At 47.6% G+C, this 18,702-nt stretch overlaps 7 protein-coding genes across 7 annotated transcripts; 2 read left to right on the forward strand and 5 right to left on the reverse strand.

Annotated features, from left to right (window-relative positions):
• Nucleotides 1-119: 119 nt before the first annotated feature.
• N7479_007989 (uncharacterized protein) lies at nt 120-338 on the reverse strand (the record flags this gene model as incomplete). The annotated part of the gene is made up of 1 exon (XM_057255683.1): nt 120-338. One exon carries the CDS (start codon nt 336-338, stop codon nt 120-122), a length of 219 nt encoding a protein of 72 aa, XP_057109545.1.
• A 575-nt stretch (nt 339-913) lies between these two features.
• N7479_007990 (cyclase) lies at nt 914-2,135 on the forward strand (the record flags this gene model as incomplete). Its single annotated transcript, XM_057255684.1, has 5 exons — nt 914-1,095; nt 1,144-1,255; nt 1,308-1,350; nt 1,404-1,508; nt 1,597-2,135. The coding sequence occupies 5 exons, from the start codon at nt 914-916 to the stop codon at nt 2,133-2,135; spliced, it is 981 nt and encodes a 326-aa protein (XP_057109546.1).
• A 1,747-nt stretch (nt 2,136-3,882) lies between these two features.
• Nucleotides 3,883-4,785, reverse strand: N7479_007991 (uncharacterized protein; the record flags this gene model as incomplete). The annotated part of the gene is made up of 2 exons (XM_057255685.1): nt 3,883-4,583; nt 4,647-4,785. The coding sequence occupies 2 exons, from the start codon at nt 4,783-4,785 to the stop codon at nt 3,883-3,885; spliced, it is 840 nt and encodes a 279-aa protein (XP_057109547.1).
• Nucleotides 4,786-5,263: 478 nt separating this feature from the next.
• N7479_007992 (zinc-binding alcohol dehydrogenase family protein) lies at nt 5,264-6,386 on the reverse strand (the record flags this gene model as incomplete). The annotated part of the gene is made up of 2 exons (XM_057255686.1): nt 5,264-6,225; nt 6,278-6,386. The coding sequence occupies 2 exons, from the start codon at nt 6,384-6,386 to the stop codon at nt 5,264-5,266; spliced, it is 1,071 nt and encodes a 356-aa protein (XP_057109548.1).
• A 580-nt stretch (nt 6,387-6,966) lies between these two features.
• N7479_007993 (type I polyketide synthase) lies at nt 6,967-14,464 on the forward strand (the record flags this gene model as incomplete). Its single annotated transcript, XM_057255687.1, has 8 exons — nt 6,967-7,176; nt 7,235-7,379; nt 7,420-7,712; nt 7,772-8,134; nt 8,199-9,144; nt 9,214-13,532; nt 13,595-14,258; nt 14,316-14,464. The coding sequence occupies 8 exons, from the start codon at nt 6,967-6,969 to the stop codon at nt 14,462-14,464; spliced, it is 7,089 nt and encodes a 2,362-aa protein (XP_057109549.1).
• A 368-nt stretch (nt 14,465-14,832) lies between these two features.
• On the reverse strand, nt 14,833-16,701 carry N7479_007994 (Zn(II)2Cys6 transcription factor; the record flags this gene model as incomplete). Its single annotated transcript, XM_057255688.1, has 1 exon — nt 14,833-16,701. One exon carries the CDS (start codon nt 16,699-16,701, stop codon nt 14,833-14,835), a length of 1,869 nt encoding a protein of 622 aa, XP_057109550.1.
• Nucleotides 16,702-17,851: 1,150 nt separating this feature from the next.
• N7479_007995 (protein transporter TIM23) lies at nt 17,852-18,523 on the reverse strand (the record flags this gene model as incomplete). The annotated part of the gene is made up of 2 exons (XM_057255689.1): nt 17,852-17,875; nt 17,930-18,523. The coding sequence occupies 2 exons, from the start codon at nt 18,521-18,523 to the stop codon at nt 17,852-17,854; spliced, it is 618 nt and encodes a 205-aa protein (XP_057109551.1).
• Between the last annotated feature and the right edge of the window lie 179 nt (nt 18,524-18,702).

Genomic DNA, 18,702 nt, shown 5'->3' on the forward strand with positions numbered 1-18,702 from the left:
CGAGCTAGAATCCTACTCTACATTTTGAGGAAGAATCTCAAATATCGATCGCAGTCACTCGTATCTCATACATATGTCGGTTGTGAGCCTTTTCTCGCAGCTGATTTCGAGTCGCCCTCCTACAGGTCTTCCAGCACCAAACGAGCTGAACCATGCTCCAGGATGGATTCTGAGGTAGATCCAAATCCTACGACAGCCCCGGCAGCTCCGGCAATGATAACAATATTATTTTCCATCATGCTGCTTATCTCCGAGTTTGGTCTTGGTGTAGTTTCCATCCCGAGGAAGAACAAAGAAATCGTGCTGACCAGTTTGGTATCTAGGTGAACACACGACATTTTTTCCGTATCAACCGAATACAGGTTGACCATTTTCAACTCATTCTAATAAAGCTATTTGCGTCGCATAATTTCTAAGACTATATACTCACATTGAGACTACAAACCACTTCAAACTCGCTCGCATTCCCCCCATGAGGATGGCGAACCTGGGCGTCTAGATCCTCCATCAGATTAAAGTTCTCGGTTCTCCTCGCCACCAACTGGGGACTCTTTGTTGCAAAATCGTAAAGGGCTAACCTTAGGACCTGCACTACCTGTGGTTGGACATAATAAGACTTCTTTGTTACCTTGAATTCAGATTTTAGAAATATCATAAGATAAACACACAGCACTATCGAGGTGTTGCATTTAATCTCCTGTATGGGACGCCGAACTGAACGTCAGACAATTAGAAGCAAAACCAAAAGACTCGGATCTGATAGGTATACTAAAAAATAATCGAGGTATTCTTTCATCTTTCTGACGAAACCCGCTCGACAGGAAGCTGACAGCCCATTTTGAAACACGTTCCCGAGTCTGCCTTTGTCCTCAATAAGTCAGCTATATCGGACCTCATTGTCATTCTATCTACTATGTCGTCTCTTCCGAACTTCGATGACCTTCCTCCTGTCAATGGAATGCCGCAAGGCTGTTCTTGGGGCATCTTCGACAAAGGTGACAAGAAAGATGTCTTGGGAACCCTGAATCTACTCACCCCAGAAGTTGTCAAGGATGCTGTCGCGGAGGTTCGCCATGGCGTGTCTATTTCTCTCAAGTAAAGTGCCCTTCACTATCTCCAAGACATAGTCCCTAATACCACCAGTTGGCCCATCGGAAGCATCAAAATCCCAGGATTCTTTCGAAAAAGCCTCTGTCATAATGTCACAAAGTTGGAAGACCCAGTATCTGGCAGCCACTATGGGTTCGACGATGAGGTATTTTGCAGCGCGCCCTGTCGCCCGCTATCCCAGAGCTGATTAATTCCAGGTCGAGTTCAATACCCAAGCCAGTAGTCAATGGGATAGTTTCGGTTTGTCCAGGAGCTCTAGCTTTCAGAATAAAAGAAAATAACTCCCGTCCCAGCTCATTTCACGCACCTCCCAGCCGGCCTCACCTACAATGGAGTGAAACCAACAATCGAAGCATTCCACACCCCCGAGTCAGCTCAACACCTGCCAACACTAGACCGTAAGAAAGTTCCAACGAATCTGAAACCTAACACTGGAAAAGGCTAATGGAGAAAACCCAGACTGGCACCAACACGGGTGTGTGACAGGCCGAGGCGTAATGCTAGACTTCAAGAGTTACGCGGAGATCCACGGGATAAGCTACAACCAATTCTCCGGTTTCCGAATTGGGATTACCGAGCTGGAAGCAGTGGCGACCTGGCAGGGGTTAACCTTCCGGGCAGGCGATATCCTCCTCATCCGATTCGGCGTAACCGAGACACTGGGTCAAATGACTGGCGCCGAGCAGGGAGCTGCGATGTGCAGTGGCAGGATGTGTGGGCTGGAGGGGAGTAAGGAAATAGTACGATGGCTTTGGGATCGGCATTTCGCTGCTGTTGTGAGTGACAACTCGGCGGTTGAGGCTATGCCGCCTATCGTTAATGGTGTGGAACAACCTACCCATGAGCTTGTGTTGCATCAGTGGTGTCTTAGTTTGTTGGGTATTCCGCTTGGTGAGCTTTGGGATTTGAAGGAGCTGGCGGAGGCTTGTAGGGCTAGTAAGCAGTACTCTTTCTTGCTTACTTCGTCACCGCTGAATTTTCCTGGTGCTATTGCGAGCCCGCCTAATGCATTGGCCATTCTGTGAAGAGATGGACATGTTTGATGATGTACTACCTGTTTCAATGGGTGTTTGTTTGTGGGGTTTAATGCGAATTACCTTTCCGGTGACCTTTATTTGTAGAGATTTGAAACAGCGATATAAATTCATATGTAGAATGTGCATACATACAATGTAGCCCTTCATATAGTCCGATGGGTAAAGGTTCGAGTACCCACCTCGGGCTCCACATATGTACTTGATTTCCTCAGCGCTTATTGCTTTCAGGAACTAGTAAGAAGGAGCGGTTCTTTATAGGGATACCGGTGCTTCTTCTAGCTCACTGTAGGAAGTGAGGCCTGAGCAAGATATACTACCAGATGAGATTCTGGAAGGATCGTATAGTTTCTATTGGATAGTACTAGATAGCGAATATATCTCAAGTAATTATATAAGCCAATATTGGTTAACTAGGTAACTAATTAGTTAACCTCTTTGTGGGATTACCAAGCCATACCTTTAGTAATCCTCCTTGTCGACCTCGGGAGTCCACTTATAGGTCCTGCCAGCAGTGCGGACCAAGATAATAAGATATTGAAGGACAGCGTATCAAGGTGTAGACTACCCGCTAGATCGACTGTTATTCAGTTGCGTGCTGTTCGGCGTCGACTTGTTCATCCCGTTTATTGAGTATCCTTTTGGTGACAGATAACCTTCCACTTTTATCGTTTCTGCCTGTTGCGCTTCTAGGAGAGTAGTCGTCCTCTAAATAGTTAAAGATAATCTTCAGCCGTAACTCTTTACCGCTGGCGTGAAATTTCCCCTAAACGAGTATTTGTTTTTCCACAGCGGACCAGTCAATATTGAGGCCATTAAACCGCTTTTTCAGGTCCCGTTGCTTACGATCGTTGATCGAGACAACAATAGATATATCGTCCGACCTAACCCTTCGTTTGCGTGCAACTTTTCCCTCGATTACCTTATACAACTTGTCCCTGAGAACCAAGGGCCAATCAGCGCTTAGAGTCAGCGCTACGTCCTACTCCGTGTCCTCTGATATCGATTATTTACTTTGACTTTCCACTCGATAGTATACCGAATAAAACTGGCGGGAAGCTCGTCGTCTGGCCTATTTGCTTCCCACTCGGAGCTTCCCACTCGGAGAGCTAAAGCAGCTTATTGGTTTCTGGTAGGGTTGAGAGTAAGGGCTGGGCACCGTCCTGGGGGTAACGGTTCGGTAGAGGGCTGAATCCATATTCTGAGGGTGGCGTGTGTACGTAATATCCTGGGGTTAGAGCGTATTGCGAATCCTGGTCTGAGGGATCGAGGTCCTAGGATTCATCACCGTTGGAAAAGAAGTGATTAATCATCGTCCTCAATTTCCTAGTAATCCGAACTTCAGCATATTTTGGTCATCCATAGTTCAACAGAGGGGGACCAAAAGAATGCAGCAAGTGGTAGGGCGTCACGCAAAATAAAGTTTGACAGAATTGAAGAGTGATTTCGAGCGCGTCTGTATTAATTTTGTTCATATTGCTTATTTCGCAATCTCCCATTCATATATATTCATTTACGCTTCAAGTTGAACAAAATAATAAACAATCACTCCGTCATCCATATTAGAACCCGTGTCTATCATAAATTCAGGAAATATAATCTCCTTCATGGCTCTTTGCTACCCCCACCTCCCTTTCAGTTTCAGCCCACAGTCGACAAAAGTTGAGTCAAATGGCTTCCCAGAAACACTCCTTCCACTTTTTAAATATCATGCATGTTTACAAATGGTAATCGGTCACTACTCCGTGGGCAATTGGCTCTGAGAAACCACCCACTCCATAGCAGAGAGCATTTGGTGTACCTCCAAACCGGAGCGGGGGATGTCGTGCCCCCCCGAGTGCTCAAAAACCCTTTTTTTCTTACTTTGGAAGAATGACTGAGCGATCGAACTAGATTCCCGTAGACCAGATTCTTCTTTGCCGATCACGTGTAGCGACGGAATCGGGATGCGTGTGGAACATATGTCTGGATGCAATGCCCAGGGGATCTCAGACAACTCACGATCCAAGAAGAAGGAACGCGGCTGACGAGTAATAGTCTCTGTAAAATCGAGGATTTTGACTAGAGATCCGATAACAATTTGGACCGGGCCAGTAAGTTGAGCGATTTGATCGTCCTCGGCAGAGCGAATTCTGGCTTCATCCTCATGATCAAGAGACTCTACCAGGGAGTGAAAATAGGTTGAATTTGCCGCCAGAGGTAATGTGGACGAGCAGAGGATGGCGAACTGGAATGGAAGGGGTTTGTTGCAGTCTTCAGCCACCCGTTCGAGCAAATAAGACACTAAGATTGCTGTACCCTGACTGAAACAAAAGACTCCGTCAAATGGACCTTCCTCTTCTATAAACTCATCAATCAAGGCATGGGCAGTAGCCTCACTTTTCCAATTGAATGTTCTCGTGTAGCAGAGGTATGGCCCGGAAAATGTGTTTTCGATACCTTTGGATAATTGTCACTAATGGTCCGGACATATGACGCTGGTAAGACTGCATAAGAACTAACCTGCGGCGGGTGGGCATTCAACTTCCCCTTCAAGGTAGTAAAATTCCCAGCTTGGATCAGCCTTTTGTCTGAGTCCACTCATCTGATACTCCAGAATACTTGAATTCGTTCCATGGCCGTGCAAGCAAAGGATTTTCATACTGCAAGCAGATCTCGTCAATGGTGCAGGGTGTAGAATGATTTGGAAATGTGTAATGAAACTTTTGTCACAGAAACAGGACGCAAGAGAATAAATATTAATCTTAAAAGATTATGCGTTGACTAATACAATGTGCAATAGAAGGTGAAGGTCAACATAGAATTTGGACGTGGGAATGTCAAACCCAAGGATAAAAGAATTTTCACCTGCAACTCTTGATGATCTATCACGAAAACCTTGAAATGATGTAAAATCAATGTGAGATCCTATGTATGGTAGGTAGGACCATAAGGCGCTATGCACATATCTTGGTAGGTGTAGATACGCTACGCGCGGCAAGATTCGAATTTATTTGCCTAGGTAAGTTACACAATTGTGAATACTTTGGGATATCCATGATGGGTGACCCTGGAACATCACTGATTGGGTATGAAATATATTCCGGTCCACTCTGTAGATAACGTGCGAGAAAGTGGATCTAGTCTGCATGTTCAAGCTGATATACTAGCTTACATGCATGGATCTTACCCTGACGAAGTAGCTGCAGCCCATTAGGTATACCGATCAATCCATCAGGTTTAACATCATAGGGGTGTGGATGAATGTGGCGGGATTGCAGCAATTGCTCAACAGTTTGGACCCACTCTACCCCAAACTCCAAATTTTTCGAGTTTCCAGCGATTTTTCTTCCTCCTAACCAATAGTCCTCTCCAATAATATCATAGGCCATCGACACATGCGTATCCACATCGGGACGAGGGCATCGGATATCATGCAGTGCATTGTATACGCCACCAGCAGAGGAAATTGCTGCAGCACAGATTGAAGCGGACTCAGTCGTCGATATTGTATCGAATACTATTTCCAGGCTATCATCGGTCTCTTGGCGAATGATATCACCAATATGAGTATCGTGATAGTCAAACACCACATCTGCACCCCACTCGTACATAAACGTGCGATTGATTTCTGAGCATGTAGTAATCACATGCATGCCAGAAAGCTTTGCGAATTTAATCGCCAGCGATCCAGTAGCTGTCGCGCCACCGTATATTAAGATACTGCCTGCTTGATGGTCCGTGCTCTCCTTGTTGTCGTGGGCATCGTGTTCTCCCGGAATCTGGAGGTCCAAGGACTGATAGAGGTTTTGTCCAACCGTAATGATTCCTACACCGAGGGTTGACGCTGCTTCAAAGCTCATAAAGTCGGGAATACGCATTTGTAGGTCTCCCTTCGCGATCACATACTCTGCAAAGGCTCCACCTTGAGGGTTCAATGTATCACAACCATGAACAAAACCAGCTATCCGGTCTCCCTTCCGCCACGACTTTTTGACCGCAGGTCCAATAGCCACCACAACTCCGGCATAATCACATCCCATGACGGTCCCAGTGCATGCCTCGAGATCCAGATGTTTCCAGTCGGTGGGATTCAGAGATACTGGAATATATATATTAATAAATGTATCCTACTATCAGTATATAACACTGACCAGCTTTAGTCTTGACCAAAACATAATCATCAGGTAGTGCGGGCATGGGAGATTCCGTAACAGCGGCTTGGCCCTGACTTTGAACAATAATGGTGTTATGGGTAGCCATCTTGAGAATTTTTCTGTTGTATTTGGTTCAAAGGCCCTGTTAGATGTAGAGATGACCGCTCTTAAATGCCATGTTTTCCTGCACGAGCATTTGTTTCAACGCCCTTGCTGCGGCATAAGAATAGGGAACTGTGAGATTGTAACTATGACGCATACTAATCTGTTTTTATTGACTATTTGGAATAACAAAGATCGTGAGATTGCACAGACATGTTTGGATGGCATACCGGAGACCGCAGAATGGAGCTCCGAGTCCCATGATCAGCATGATCATCTCTTTCCTGCTACCCAACTGGATTCCCTTGCAGATTGAATGTAGAAAGCTTGGTAAAATCTATTTCTCGTCTCTTATTTCCTTGTAAGAGATGCTACACAGCCGCGAGCGATGTCGACATCGACCAGAAAATCCAGAATATTGATTGCGTATAGTCCAAGATTCATATTGTGGCGGCAAAGGGGGAGGATGATTGTTCATTAAATGGTCAGCTTGATCTGTCTTGAAAGTACAAATCGAAAGATTCAGAATTCTTCATTATTGATAGTTTACCACTTGACAACGCACTTCCGACTAGAACGATATAATGATCGCAAAAGAGCTCCCAAACGAGGAAAGCCCAGCTCCCGAGCCCATCGCGGTGATTGGGTTGGGCTGCCGCTTCTCAGGAGAGGCATCGTCTACCGAGGGGTTTTGGGAAATGATTCGATCCGGCAGAACAGGTCATGGAAAAGTGCCTGTCAGTCGATATGATTCCTCTGCTTGGTATCATCCAAGCCATGACCGCAAGGGAGCAGTGAGTAACTATCTTCAGCTATCATGAGAGAGTGTGTGTGTTAGCTGATCATTCAAAGATTAATCATGATAGTGGATTTTTCCTGAGAGAAGATCCGTCGCTTTTTGACGCACCGTTCTTTTCGATAACTGCTAAAGAAGCAGCTGGTATGGATCCAGCACAGCGCCTTGTTCTTGAGGTGGCCTATGAAGCCTTTGAGAATGGTAGGTTGCCAACTTATATGAACAGTTTGACAAAACTCAGTTATCGCTAATACAAAATCTGAAGGTGGCGTGCCAATGGAGTTTCTATCCGGAACCAAGACTGCGGTGTATTCTGGTTGCATGACCAATGATTATGAGCTGTTGTCGACGCGTGATCTTCATGACATGCCGCACAATTCGGCTACCGGAAACGGTAGGACAATGCTTGCCAACCGCATTTCTTGGTTCTTCGATCTTAGAGGCCCGAGTGTGATGATGGATACTGCCTGCTCCTCAAGTCTAACGGCCCTACACTTGGCAACACAAGCCCTACGTAACAGAGAGTGCGAGATGGTACGTCTGATTCTAAATATTTCCAATTCTTTGTAGCCTAACGAAATATGTCGCTATAGGCTCTTGTGACTGGTGCAAGTCTAATCCTGGACCCAAACTTCACACAGCGACTTTCGTACATGCATATGTTGAGTGCGGACGGTATCAGTCACTCTTTCGACGCCAAGGCAAATGGGTACGGACGAGGAGAGGGTCTTGGCGCTGTCTTGCTCAAGCCTTTATCCGTAGCTGTGGCCGATGGGGACGCTATTCGTGCGGTCCTTCGCGCGACTGGCGTGAATCAAGACGGAAGAACTCCAGGGATTACTATGCCTAGTGCAGACGCACAGGCCGATCTTATCAATACTACTTACGGACCAGGACTGCCATCAATGAGAGAGACCGCATATTGCGAGGCCCATGGAACCGGCACAGAGATTGGCGTAAGTTAGTCCTTCTAACAAGAGATTCACCCGTTGTATATCTTCTATACTGACTGAGTCAAAGGACCCCACTGAACTTTCAGCAATCGGAAAGACTTTAGGAGCCGCCCGTCAACCTAGTGATGACCCGATTTATATTGGATCTGTTAAAACAAATATCGGTCATACAGAGGGAGCGGCTGGTGTTGCCAGCTTGATCAAAACCGTACTCTGTTTTGAGAACGCAATGTTCGTCCAAAACGCGGGTTTCTCGCAGCTGAATCCGAAAATTCGCCTAGAGGAATGGCATATGCGACTCAGTAACGACACTGTCCCCTGGCCATCCCATCTTCCCCAGCGTACGAGCATCAATTCATTCGGATTCGGTGGCTCAAATGCGCATGCTATCCTGGAAAGTCATTCTGAATACTTCGGACCTTCGCCCAGATCGACTGATACATCTGACAGTCAACCCCCAGTGGTTGTAGTGTTTTCTACGCATGATAAAGCCGGCATAAGTAGGACTTCAGCAAAGTGGAGATCTTTTATCGAAAAGAAAGTCCAGCAAGGCCAGAACTTATCACTGAGAGATATTGCCCATACAATGTACACTCGGCGGTCACAGCTGCCCTTCCGTAGCTTTGCAGTGGCTGACTCCCTTGAAGACTTGCAGGTCGTTCTGGGCCAAGAACTTTCCAGCTTTCCGCGCGCTAAGCGTACTAACACTAGTCAGAGCAACCTGGCTTTTGTTTTCACGGGCCAAGGTGCCCAGTGGGCCGGGATGGGGGAAGGTCTCCTACATATTCCTAGCTTCGCAGAGAGCATAGCGCGGAGTCAAGAGGTTCTCTCGACGCTGGGTTGCCCGTGGAGGATCGAAGATGAAATCCGAGCAGATTCATCAAGCTCCCGCATTAACCAGCCGGATAGGAGTCAAGTAATCTGTTGTGCTTTACAAATCGCTTTGGTCGAACTTCTGGCAAGTTGGGGCGTCCACCCAAAAGCCACGGTAGGCCATTCAAGTGGCGAAATTGGTATGTTGCATGATTCTATCAAAGCTGGTCAATAATGCAAAATTTGACAAGGACAATCATAATAATTAGGCGCGGCATATGCGGCCGGATTTCTGAACCATCAGGACGCTATTAGTATTGCCTACTACCGTGGCATTCTGTCCATCCAGCTTTCCCAGTGTGGACGGCAAGGGAGAATGATGGCCGTTGGGCTTTCTGTCACAGAGGTTCAGAGCTACATTAAACAGCTTCCAGATCAATCGGTTGTCGTGGCATGTGATAATAGCCCTTCAAGCACAACTGTGTCAGGCGATAAGCAGCAGATTGACATTTTGGAGCAAATCCTGCGCGAGAATAAACATTTTGCGCGCAAACTACGAGTCGAAACTGCGTATCACTCACCACACATGTTGGATATAGCCGCAGAGTATGAGCAATCAATCCAATCAATTCAACCAGAAGACCGCCACGAGAATAGGGTCGCAATGTTTTCTTCCGTCACGAAGGAGCGCATCTACTCGAAAGACATGATTGCATCCTACTGGGTACAAAATATGGTTAGTCGGGTTGAATTCACCGCTGCAGTGACCCAAGTCCTCCAATATGCACAACCCGGTAAAGGGCGCCGGCGAGCAGTGCCAGTGAAGTGGAGTGGGTTCCTTGAGATAGGCCCCCATGAGTCATTGAAAGGACCCTTCCAGCAGACCCTGCAGTCTGTAAGCCCAAGCCTTTCCAGTCTGCCGTATACAGCTCTTATTTTACGAAACAAAGATGCACACCGGACATCACTGGAGGCTGCAGGAACTCTTTGGGCTATTGGTAGTCCAATCAACTTGACAGCGGTCAACCAAACACATCATACCAAAATGCCGCTGAAGGTGGTGTCCGACCTGCCCAGCTATGCATGGAATCACCAGTCTTCCTTCTGGCATGAGTCGGTATCGTCTGTTGGAGTTCGTCGTCGCGAACAGCCACGCCACGACATTTTGGGGGTGCCAATTTCATATAACAACAGTCTTGAGCCACGTTGGCGAAATTTCCTGCGGGTGTCGGAGATACCGTGGCTAAACCACCATATTGTGGCTGGTTCTATCATCTTTCCGGCAGCTGGTATGGTCACCATAGTGGCGGAAGCTGCAAAGCAAATTGCAGACTCGAAACAGTCACTTGCAGGTATCGAGTTCCACGAGCTTAAGTTCGTCAGAGGCATGGTCATCCCGCCCGATGAGCGAGGCCTGGAAACTCTGCTGAGTATCAAACAACACTCGGCTGTGCCAGGATGGTATGAATTCGGGCTTTTCTCCTTGGCTGACGGAAGTTCCTGGATCCAGCATGCGAAAGGTGAATTTTCTATGCACTATGAAGATGGAAACGGACATGTTGATGGGGGAGACTGGGATGCGACAGTCAGAGCTGTTCATTACACTCAAGCCATTGCCGTCAAGGCGGATGTCGAAGCACTATATGAGTGGCTCGGAAGAACGGGAGGTGTTACCTTAGGGCCATCTTTTCGGTCTATTAAAGAGGCATTCTTTTGCCCAAACAAGGGTGACCTCTGGATCTCGGGTCTGGTTCAAGACACCGAAAGTACAATGCCGCATGAGCGAGAATCACCATATTTCATGCACCCGACAGCTTTAGATGCGCTCTTCCAGGCAGCTGTGTTGTCTCGATCCGATGCATTGTCAAATCAGAATGCCAATATTCCTGTGGCAGTGGAACGGCTCTACCTCCCGATCGGTTTTGGCCTCAAAGCGGGAGACCGGTTTTCCGTGCACACAACAACATATGACCACGGGGACAGTCTATACTCAAATTGTATTGCGTCTGATGCGGAATGGTCCAAGCCTCAAGTTATGCTACAGGGTGTACGTCTTGGTCGTGTCCCCGTTCAAAACGAGACCCTGAGCAAGAAGGAACGCCTAAATCGCTATTCTGCTTTGACCTGGCAAGAGCACGTGAATTCATTTCATGAATTCGGAGCGAGAACTGATCGTAAAAGCACGTTCCAGGAATGGATCGACCGTATAACCTACACCCATGGCGATACTCAAGCTCTCTTTGTGATCAAACAAGGGACAGCAGACGATATGGTCAAAAGGGTACAATGCCTCGCGCCCCATGTCGGTCCCAGGCCTCATATTGGACACCTCACGGTAGCTATTTCTGGATCGAATCCAAGTGAGCGGGTGGATATATCTTCCCTGCAGACATCAATTTCAGAGGTCAACTTTGTCTGGCTCGATGCACCTGATGCAATCGATCCATCTGTTCTTGGTGATAATGTCTTTGACTTGGTGGTTCTAGATGACCCCGATATGTTCAATATTGACAGTAATGGAGCGTCCTCAATTCTGGGTTCAGCGGCGAAGCCGGAGGCATGGCTGATTATCCGAGACTCGAATTCTTCGATGAAGAAAGGCATCGATATGGTCGAATCAAGCGGATGGATAACCAGAAGTCCGAATCCTGATGCTGGCTTTGTTGTTCTTCATCGGGAGTTAACACCGAGGAGCATGGATTCTACGATCTATGTTCTTGCAGTCAATCAAAGCAACATCCCTGATCATTTACTCAGGTGTTTGGTTCATACATTTGCCGCAGAGGGCTCTCAAATACAGCTAGTTGGCGTGAGTGACATACCAACCCTAGTGGGCAAAGCCGTGATCTCCCTGCTGGAAATTCAGAGTCCATGGATATCACGATGGACGGAAGATGATTTCGTCAAATTCAAAGCCTTGCTGCGCGCAAAATACATTTTGTGGGTATCCCCAATCGCCGAGAATGGCACAGCAGATCACGCAGAGTTTGGGGCCAGCACAGGACTTTTCCGGTCACTGCGTAATGAGCAACGTGATACAATCCTGGCTCAGGCGCAATTTGACGTTACCGGGGGGATGAATTACACAGAGCTGGCCTACAGCTTACTACAAATCATGTGGCTCACTTTCCTTTCGAACAAAAGTGGCAGTACAGACTTCGAATTCCGTGTGCGCGAAGGTCGAATTTTAGTGCCACGAGTCATTGCTAACGAGCCTGTTGGTGACGCCATTTACAGTATGGCTCATGGGCCAGAACCCAAGCAAGCCAATCTGATGGACGGCACGCGACCATTGTGGCTACGAAATTCTCAGCTAGATGCTGAAAACCACTATTGGGAGATTAACACAGACCTGGAAGACGCCTTGGCGGCTGATCAGATTGAAATTCAACTACAGCTACAGACAGTCCCTGTACAAAGTCAAAATGACGACCAGCCCCCCGAGACGCGGGTGCATGCGATTGAGGCTGTCGGGGTGATCCGCCAGGTAGGATCTGAAGTGGGAGACGGGTTTTTGCCGGGCGATTTTGTGGCATTACTGTACGCGGGAGAAAAAATCAGAATCGCCAATCGGGTACGGGTTCCCCTTGGTGCAGTCACAAAGCTCCAGCCAGATGCCGATTTAATTCAGGCTGTCTCTATGCCGGTCGCATATACACTTGCCTACATGAGCCTATTTGACACGGTCCGCAAGAGTCAAACTTCATCTGTTCTCGTTGTGGGGTCTATGAATCAAACTCTCCGAGCAATTGTAGATTGTGGCCTGGCATCGGGACTCGATGTCTACGTGGCTTTGGACACCATCGATTCAGTCAATCAAATTCAAAAGCAATATTCTTCTATTTCGGAAAAAGCTTTCCTTCTTCGGAGCGGATTGCCCTCACAAATATATCGTCTCACGGGAGGCAAGGGCGTGGAGGTCACCATATCTTCCCTAGGCGGATCAGCAGCTCGAATTGCCGCCCAGTGCCTCGCAACTGGGGGCTCTTATGTCAACTTGAGTGGCGGCATCAATATGAGTTCTCTTCCGACCAGTTTCACTTCTCGTGGATGTTCCTTTTCATCTTTACAACTGCGAGGAAAAGCTGATTTCCAGACAGAAAAAGTCTTGGAATCCTTCCGCCAAGTGTTCAAATTACTCAGTGCTCAGCATATCGTTCAACCATATCCCAACTTTGCTGTCTCTGAGATTTCAGGTGCTTTCAATCACTCTCGAAATTTCAGGACTCGGGTTATTGTCAATCTCGACGCACCGGGCATGGTGCCAATCCTTCCGGCCCCCGTCCAGCCAATTGATCTACCAAAAGAGAATACTTATGTCTTAGCAGGTGGACTAGGGACAATTGGGATGGCACTCTCAGAGGTACTAGTGTCTCGTGGTGCAAAGAATTTAGTCTTCCTCAGTCGCTCCGGCACACCCAATAATGCGCAACAAATTATCCTTCAGCGCTTCAACGATGCCGGCTGTTACACGCACGTCAGATGTTGCGATATTACTGAGGTAGAAGACGTGCAGTCCCTGCTCTCAGAGGCGAAAATCGAAGGGTGGAAGATTAAAGGCATCATTCAGTGCGCTACGGTCCTCAAGGTAACGACTTTCTATCATTTTAAATATCTCATATTTCGCAAGCAAATACTGACATATCCCAGGATGCTATGTTTGAGAAGATGAAATTTGAAGAATGGAAACTCTCCACAAATTCCAAAATCCGTGGCACATTAAATTTGCATCATCTCTTCCCGTCCAATCTAGATTTCTTTATCACTTTGTCCTCTGTTGCTAGTCTCATTGGCAATATTGGCCAATCCAACTACGCTGCAGGGAATGCTTTCATGGATGATTTGATGTCCTGGCGACGAAGCCATAATCTATGCGGCCAAAGTATCAATATAGGTCTTGTTCCCGATGCGAGCGGTACTGGAGATGTTGCAGAATCATCAGAGCAGCGCCAGGAGCGATACAGCCATTTGGAGGGTACGGAAATCACTATTGAAGATCTGAAGACTCTTCTTCATGTGATCCTCCAGGATGGAAGTTCTATCCCTCCGCAATTGGTGGCCGGCATGAAGGACAATTTGCCTCGGAAGAATGCTGCCTTGTGGCAGCTCGATCGCAAGTTTGATCATCGCATTCGGCCCACTGGGGAGGACTCTGGATCCAGTCCGGCACAGACCGTCTCATTGCTCAAAAATGCCACTACAATAGAAGATGCCACAGCAATTATTACCCAGGCACTACAGGCGTATCTTGGAAAGTCCATGGCCGCAGAGGCAGAATCAATCGACACGGAATTGCCGTTGTCGGCTCTTGGTGGTAAGTTTCGATATTTTTATCTGTCCCCCAGTAAGTGAAATTGCTAAAATTTGGTAGTGGACTCACTCCGAGCTGTGGAGGTACAGAACTGGGTGTCAATTGAGGCAGGAGCAGAGCTGTCTTCATTTGAATTTTTGGGATCACAGCCTTTACGAATATTGGCAGAAAAGATTGCGGCACAAAGTTCATTCGTGGTTGCCACATGAATCTCCATATTGCTTCATTTCAATTTAGTCATCACAAGGATTGATTCCAATGTCCTGGAACTATAGGTCCAAAAGATTAAAGGTGACGGCACACCGAAGCATGCCATATTAAATCCCAAAGTGCTATTTCACCATTCCTTCCAAGATGATCGTACAGAGCCGGCGCAGATATAGTAAGCAGAATCTGAAGATGCTTAGCAAGAATTGATTCAAGGCATATGCCTACGGCACGTGCTTTCTGTAAGATTCTATGATATTCTGCTGCATGACCTAGGTACATGGCTCGGCTTCTTGTTCTGTGGGCCCCGAGTATATGTACACAGGTGTAACATCATAGTATGTTAATTTCGGTATGTTTATATCCACATTCAAACAAGCATGATGTCAAACTCAGCTTCCTTTGCAATATCTTGCCACTGTATATCGACGTCCGGTCCAGCCGCTGCCCGCCTATTCCATACAGCTTGGACGATTTCACATAATACATTGATACTCTGGATCCCATGTCGACTTTTGCGGTCAAAGAATGCCAACATTCGATCTTGCAGATCAGGCCGCTCGCAGTCAGCCGCAATCACAAAGCCTGCCCAGTTGTACGAACAGCCGCCCTTGTCACGCGTAAGTGCATCGACAAATTCAAGATCGTGTATTGCTTTCTCAATCAGGTCCTGCACGTCGCATAACGGTGCGCCACGCAAACTGCGACGGAAATATACAATCGTCGCGTAGTAGAATGAGTTTAGAGCATGTTGGACGATGATCGAACCCGGGGCGTCTGGGTTAGACAATGATGGAAAGTTCAAGTAGAGCTGAAGTTCGAACCGGTCCAGTTCTTCGGTGGACAGCTGTGTCCGTGACTCAACAATTGTAGTAATTCGAGCGAGGCATTTGACCAGTGGTGTTGTGACTCCATGCGATTGTTCTAGGTGGTGATGAAATCCGGAAGGGCCATTGAGGAGTGCCATGAGCCGTTCGGGTACAGGAAAGCTAGATAGTGACGAAAGGGACAAGTAACTTTGGAGCAATCTAGCAGCAGTCGGAGTTCGGATCCAGTCGCCATGGACCTCGTTCTCAAGCAGACCAAGACATCCAGCAACATGTGCTCTCCACTGGCTACGGCGACCAGACATAGCTTCAGCCGTGATACAAGTGAGGACAGCAGCTAATGTGGCCTCATTTAGGCAGCGAGCCCGCTCCAGGCTTCCTCGCAAATGACGCAGAGCCAGCTGGTCATGGTGGACGGCGGTGGAGTGGTACCGGGAATCATGGCGGAGATGAGAGAGACTGAAGGCTGAGGAGGCACAAATCGCGTGGAAGATTGAGAGATGGATGTTTGGCTCTGTTGGGGAGACATCGAGGCCTTTCAGAGCCAGAGGCATGAACACGGTTCGGCAGGGATTGTCCGGAGTGTCGAGTAGGAGCATGTTTCCGCTGAGAAAAACAACCCAGTGATGGACTAGCTCTGTCTCTGGTCTTGGGAGGGTCAATGGACTCATGGCACCCCAGAGAGAGATCTCAGGCCCATCACTGTGAATATCTAATATTGGTCTGCCATAATCACTCGGTTCTGACAGCCCATTTTTAGGGTTTCTGTGATTAACGACAGGGGCGATTGCGTTGATAGAGCTGTCATCAACCCGATAATAAGGATTTGTTGATGCCGTGCCTGATTCCTCACGGAATTCAGACGTGCACAGTGCGGTAGCAGATGGTAATCCATATAATCCATCCCATGATGGTCTTGGTGAAGCTAACTCGCCATCTCCGCCGCCAACTGGTGAGCTAATCAAGTCCAACGAGGTACGCTGTGTATCCTCCGCATGTTGAATTGGAAGTTCATCTCCCAAGTTAGGTAGATCAACATGACCTGCATCTTGAGTGTTGGGGCTTGACAAAACAGAGAACACCGAGAATGGTCCTCGTGTTTGGGAACAGTCATCCCCCGAATACTCATCCAACTCAATCAGCAGTGCTGTCACAGCGGCAGATGACAGGTCTGTATCTAAATCTGCTTCTCGGGGCCGCAATTGGCGCCGATGACAGCGGCTGCCGGGGATCCGAGACCATTCTAGGCGCAATCCATACCCCTTGCACACCCAACCGTGCCGCTGGCACCGCCCGCAGTGGGGGCGTTCTTCGTCGCACTTCACTCGACGCTCTCGGCAAGTCCAACACCCAGTGAAAGTCTTGGAGCGTGGTTTTGAGACTTTCGCTTTGCTTGAAGATATATCTGGCATTGCCAAGGATCTGGAGAAAGGTGAAAGTTCTGGTCCGGGCGACCCAAATTATATTTCCCATTTACCCGCGCCGGTTCCTGATCAACGCCACATGAGCGCAGAAGTTGGCCGACAATCATTTTGGAAATATCCTAGGTACCAAAGACAATCTAGTGTCCTTGTGCCACTCAATACACCTGCCTTAGGGTGTATTTAGTGTATTTGTAAGAAAAGGGTTGTATTTTCATCAAAGTTTAATACCTGTTTATTTATGTATTATATTTACTCCACAGGAATGCTATATATTCATTCGTGAGCTGACCTTTCTTGGAAGATTTATATGTATTATAATTTCACAAGCTTAAATTGACCGACAAGCTTGATCCGAAGGATATTAACATGGTTCAAACGAGTACCGTTGTGCTTCCTGGTTATATATTAGTCAAGAGTATGATCTTTTGCCTGCAAATTTAGTCACCCCATGATGAAAGGATCGAGTGTATAAAAACAAGCCGCTCTTTCGTTTCAATTCCCTTTCATTTTGCTTTGCAGCACATGCGGAGTATCTGGTTGGAATAGTGCCATCTTCATTCAAGTCTGGTGTTGGCATCGCATTTTGATGACAGACCCTAGAATGACATAAATTTTGAAAAGAAAGATGATGGGTCGTTATTCCGAGGACACCCTCACAGCTCTTTTGCAGCATTGGGACCAATCTAAGCCCAGCAAATGTTGTTCCATTTCGCAGATAGGGTGTGAATAGGAAGGCGAACTTCACTTATCAGACTAGATCGGGATGTTTGGAAAATTGTCTATTGGAAGTCACTAGCAGCATTAAAATACGTAACTGACAGACACTTGCAAGCGCCATAGCCAATAAATCGCAGGTATGCAAGAGACTTTTCTATGTACACAGAAGAAATACAAAGTACAAACCCAGTTGCACATCCCGTTCCCAACCCACGCATAAATGCGAAACATGATGCTTGAAGCGCCGGAGTGAAGAGACCCACAGGGGGGAATAAAAAAATAGTTGTAATACATCGCAGATGGAAAGACAAAGCGAGACGGCTAATCATCAACCGCCAATGTCGTTGAAGGGTGGCGTGGAAGGTATGGAGAGTCGGATAACCGAGGAGCGGAGGAGGATAAAACTGGCCATGCTAGCAATCTAGAAGAAGGCCTTTCGCGTCACCTGTAGAGTCACAGTTAGCAAAAGTCACACAGCACATCATAACAATATACATACAGCCCAGGCGCCAGCAATGGAAGCAACAATGCCGCCAGAGATCATCATGGGTTTAAGTCCACGTGTGCTCTTGAAGATCATGCCGCTCAATGCGCCGGCCACAATGCTGTTAGACGCATCGTGCTTGCCTCGCACAACTCCAAGGCCTGAGTTAATTCCATTGTAAACCATAGCCACAACACCGGCCGAGTTTCCGAGGAACGGGCCGCGACGGGTAACGGAGTTGAGTACGGCGTTAAGACGAATTTTAGGTGCTGCCGTAACTGGTGTCTTTCTCAATCCTTCTACAAGTCCCCATGCACCTCCCGTAGCGAGTGCAACGAGATAGGTAGTTCCGGTACCATAACAAAGATCGTCTGACCATCCACGCGATGGCAGCACTGATCGGGAGCCGGGGAGTTCGTCAAGGGCGGAATCGTCGAGGGAGAGGTAGTCAAGGGTTTCCTGGTTCAGACCAGCCAGGGGGTGGAGGCGAGAAGGATCGGGAATAGCAACCTCGGAGAGGAAGGATGTTGCATCTTGCGCGCTTGAAGGGTCGAAGGCATCGGGCCCTGGGGTTTGCTTGCGGCCGCTGAGGGAGTCCCAGATGGACATTGTGAAAAGAGGTATTGAAAGATAAGGGAATAGAGGATAAAATTACAAGAACCTAAAGGAAACCTTTGAAGGTAAGGGCGGATGACTGGAAAAGAAGTGATGACCCTGTGTTCGCAGCTCCACTGGCATCGGAACAGCAAAAACTTCGGTCCCGTGACTTCCGGCGATCCAACGGAGAA

The sequence above is a fragment of the Penicillium vulpinum genome (genome assembly GCF_028829585.1).
Source record: "Penicillium vulpinum strain IBT 29486 chromosome Unknown utg000003l_segment0_segment0, whole genome shotgun sequence".
Taxonomy (NCBI): Eukaryota; Fungi; Ascomycota; class Eurotiomycetes; order Eurotiales; family Aspergillaceae; genus Penicillium; species Penicillium vulpinum.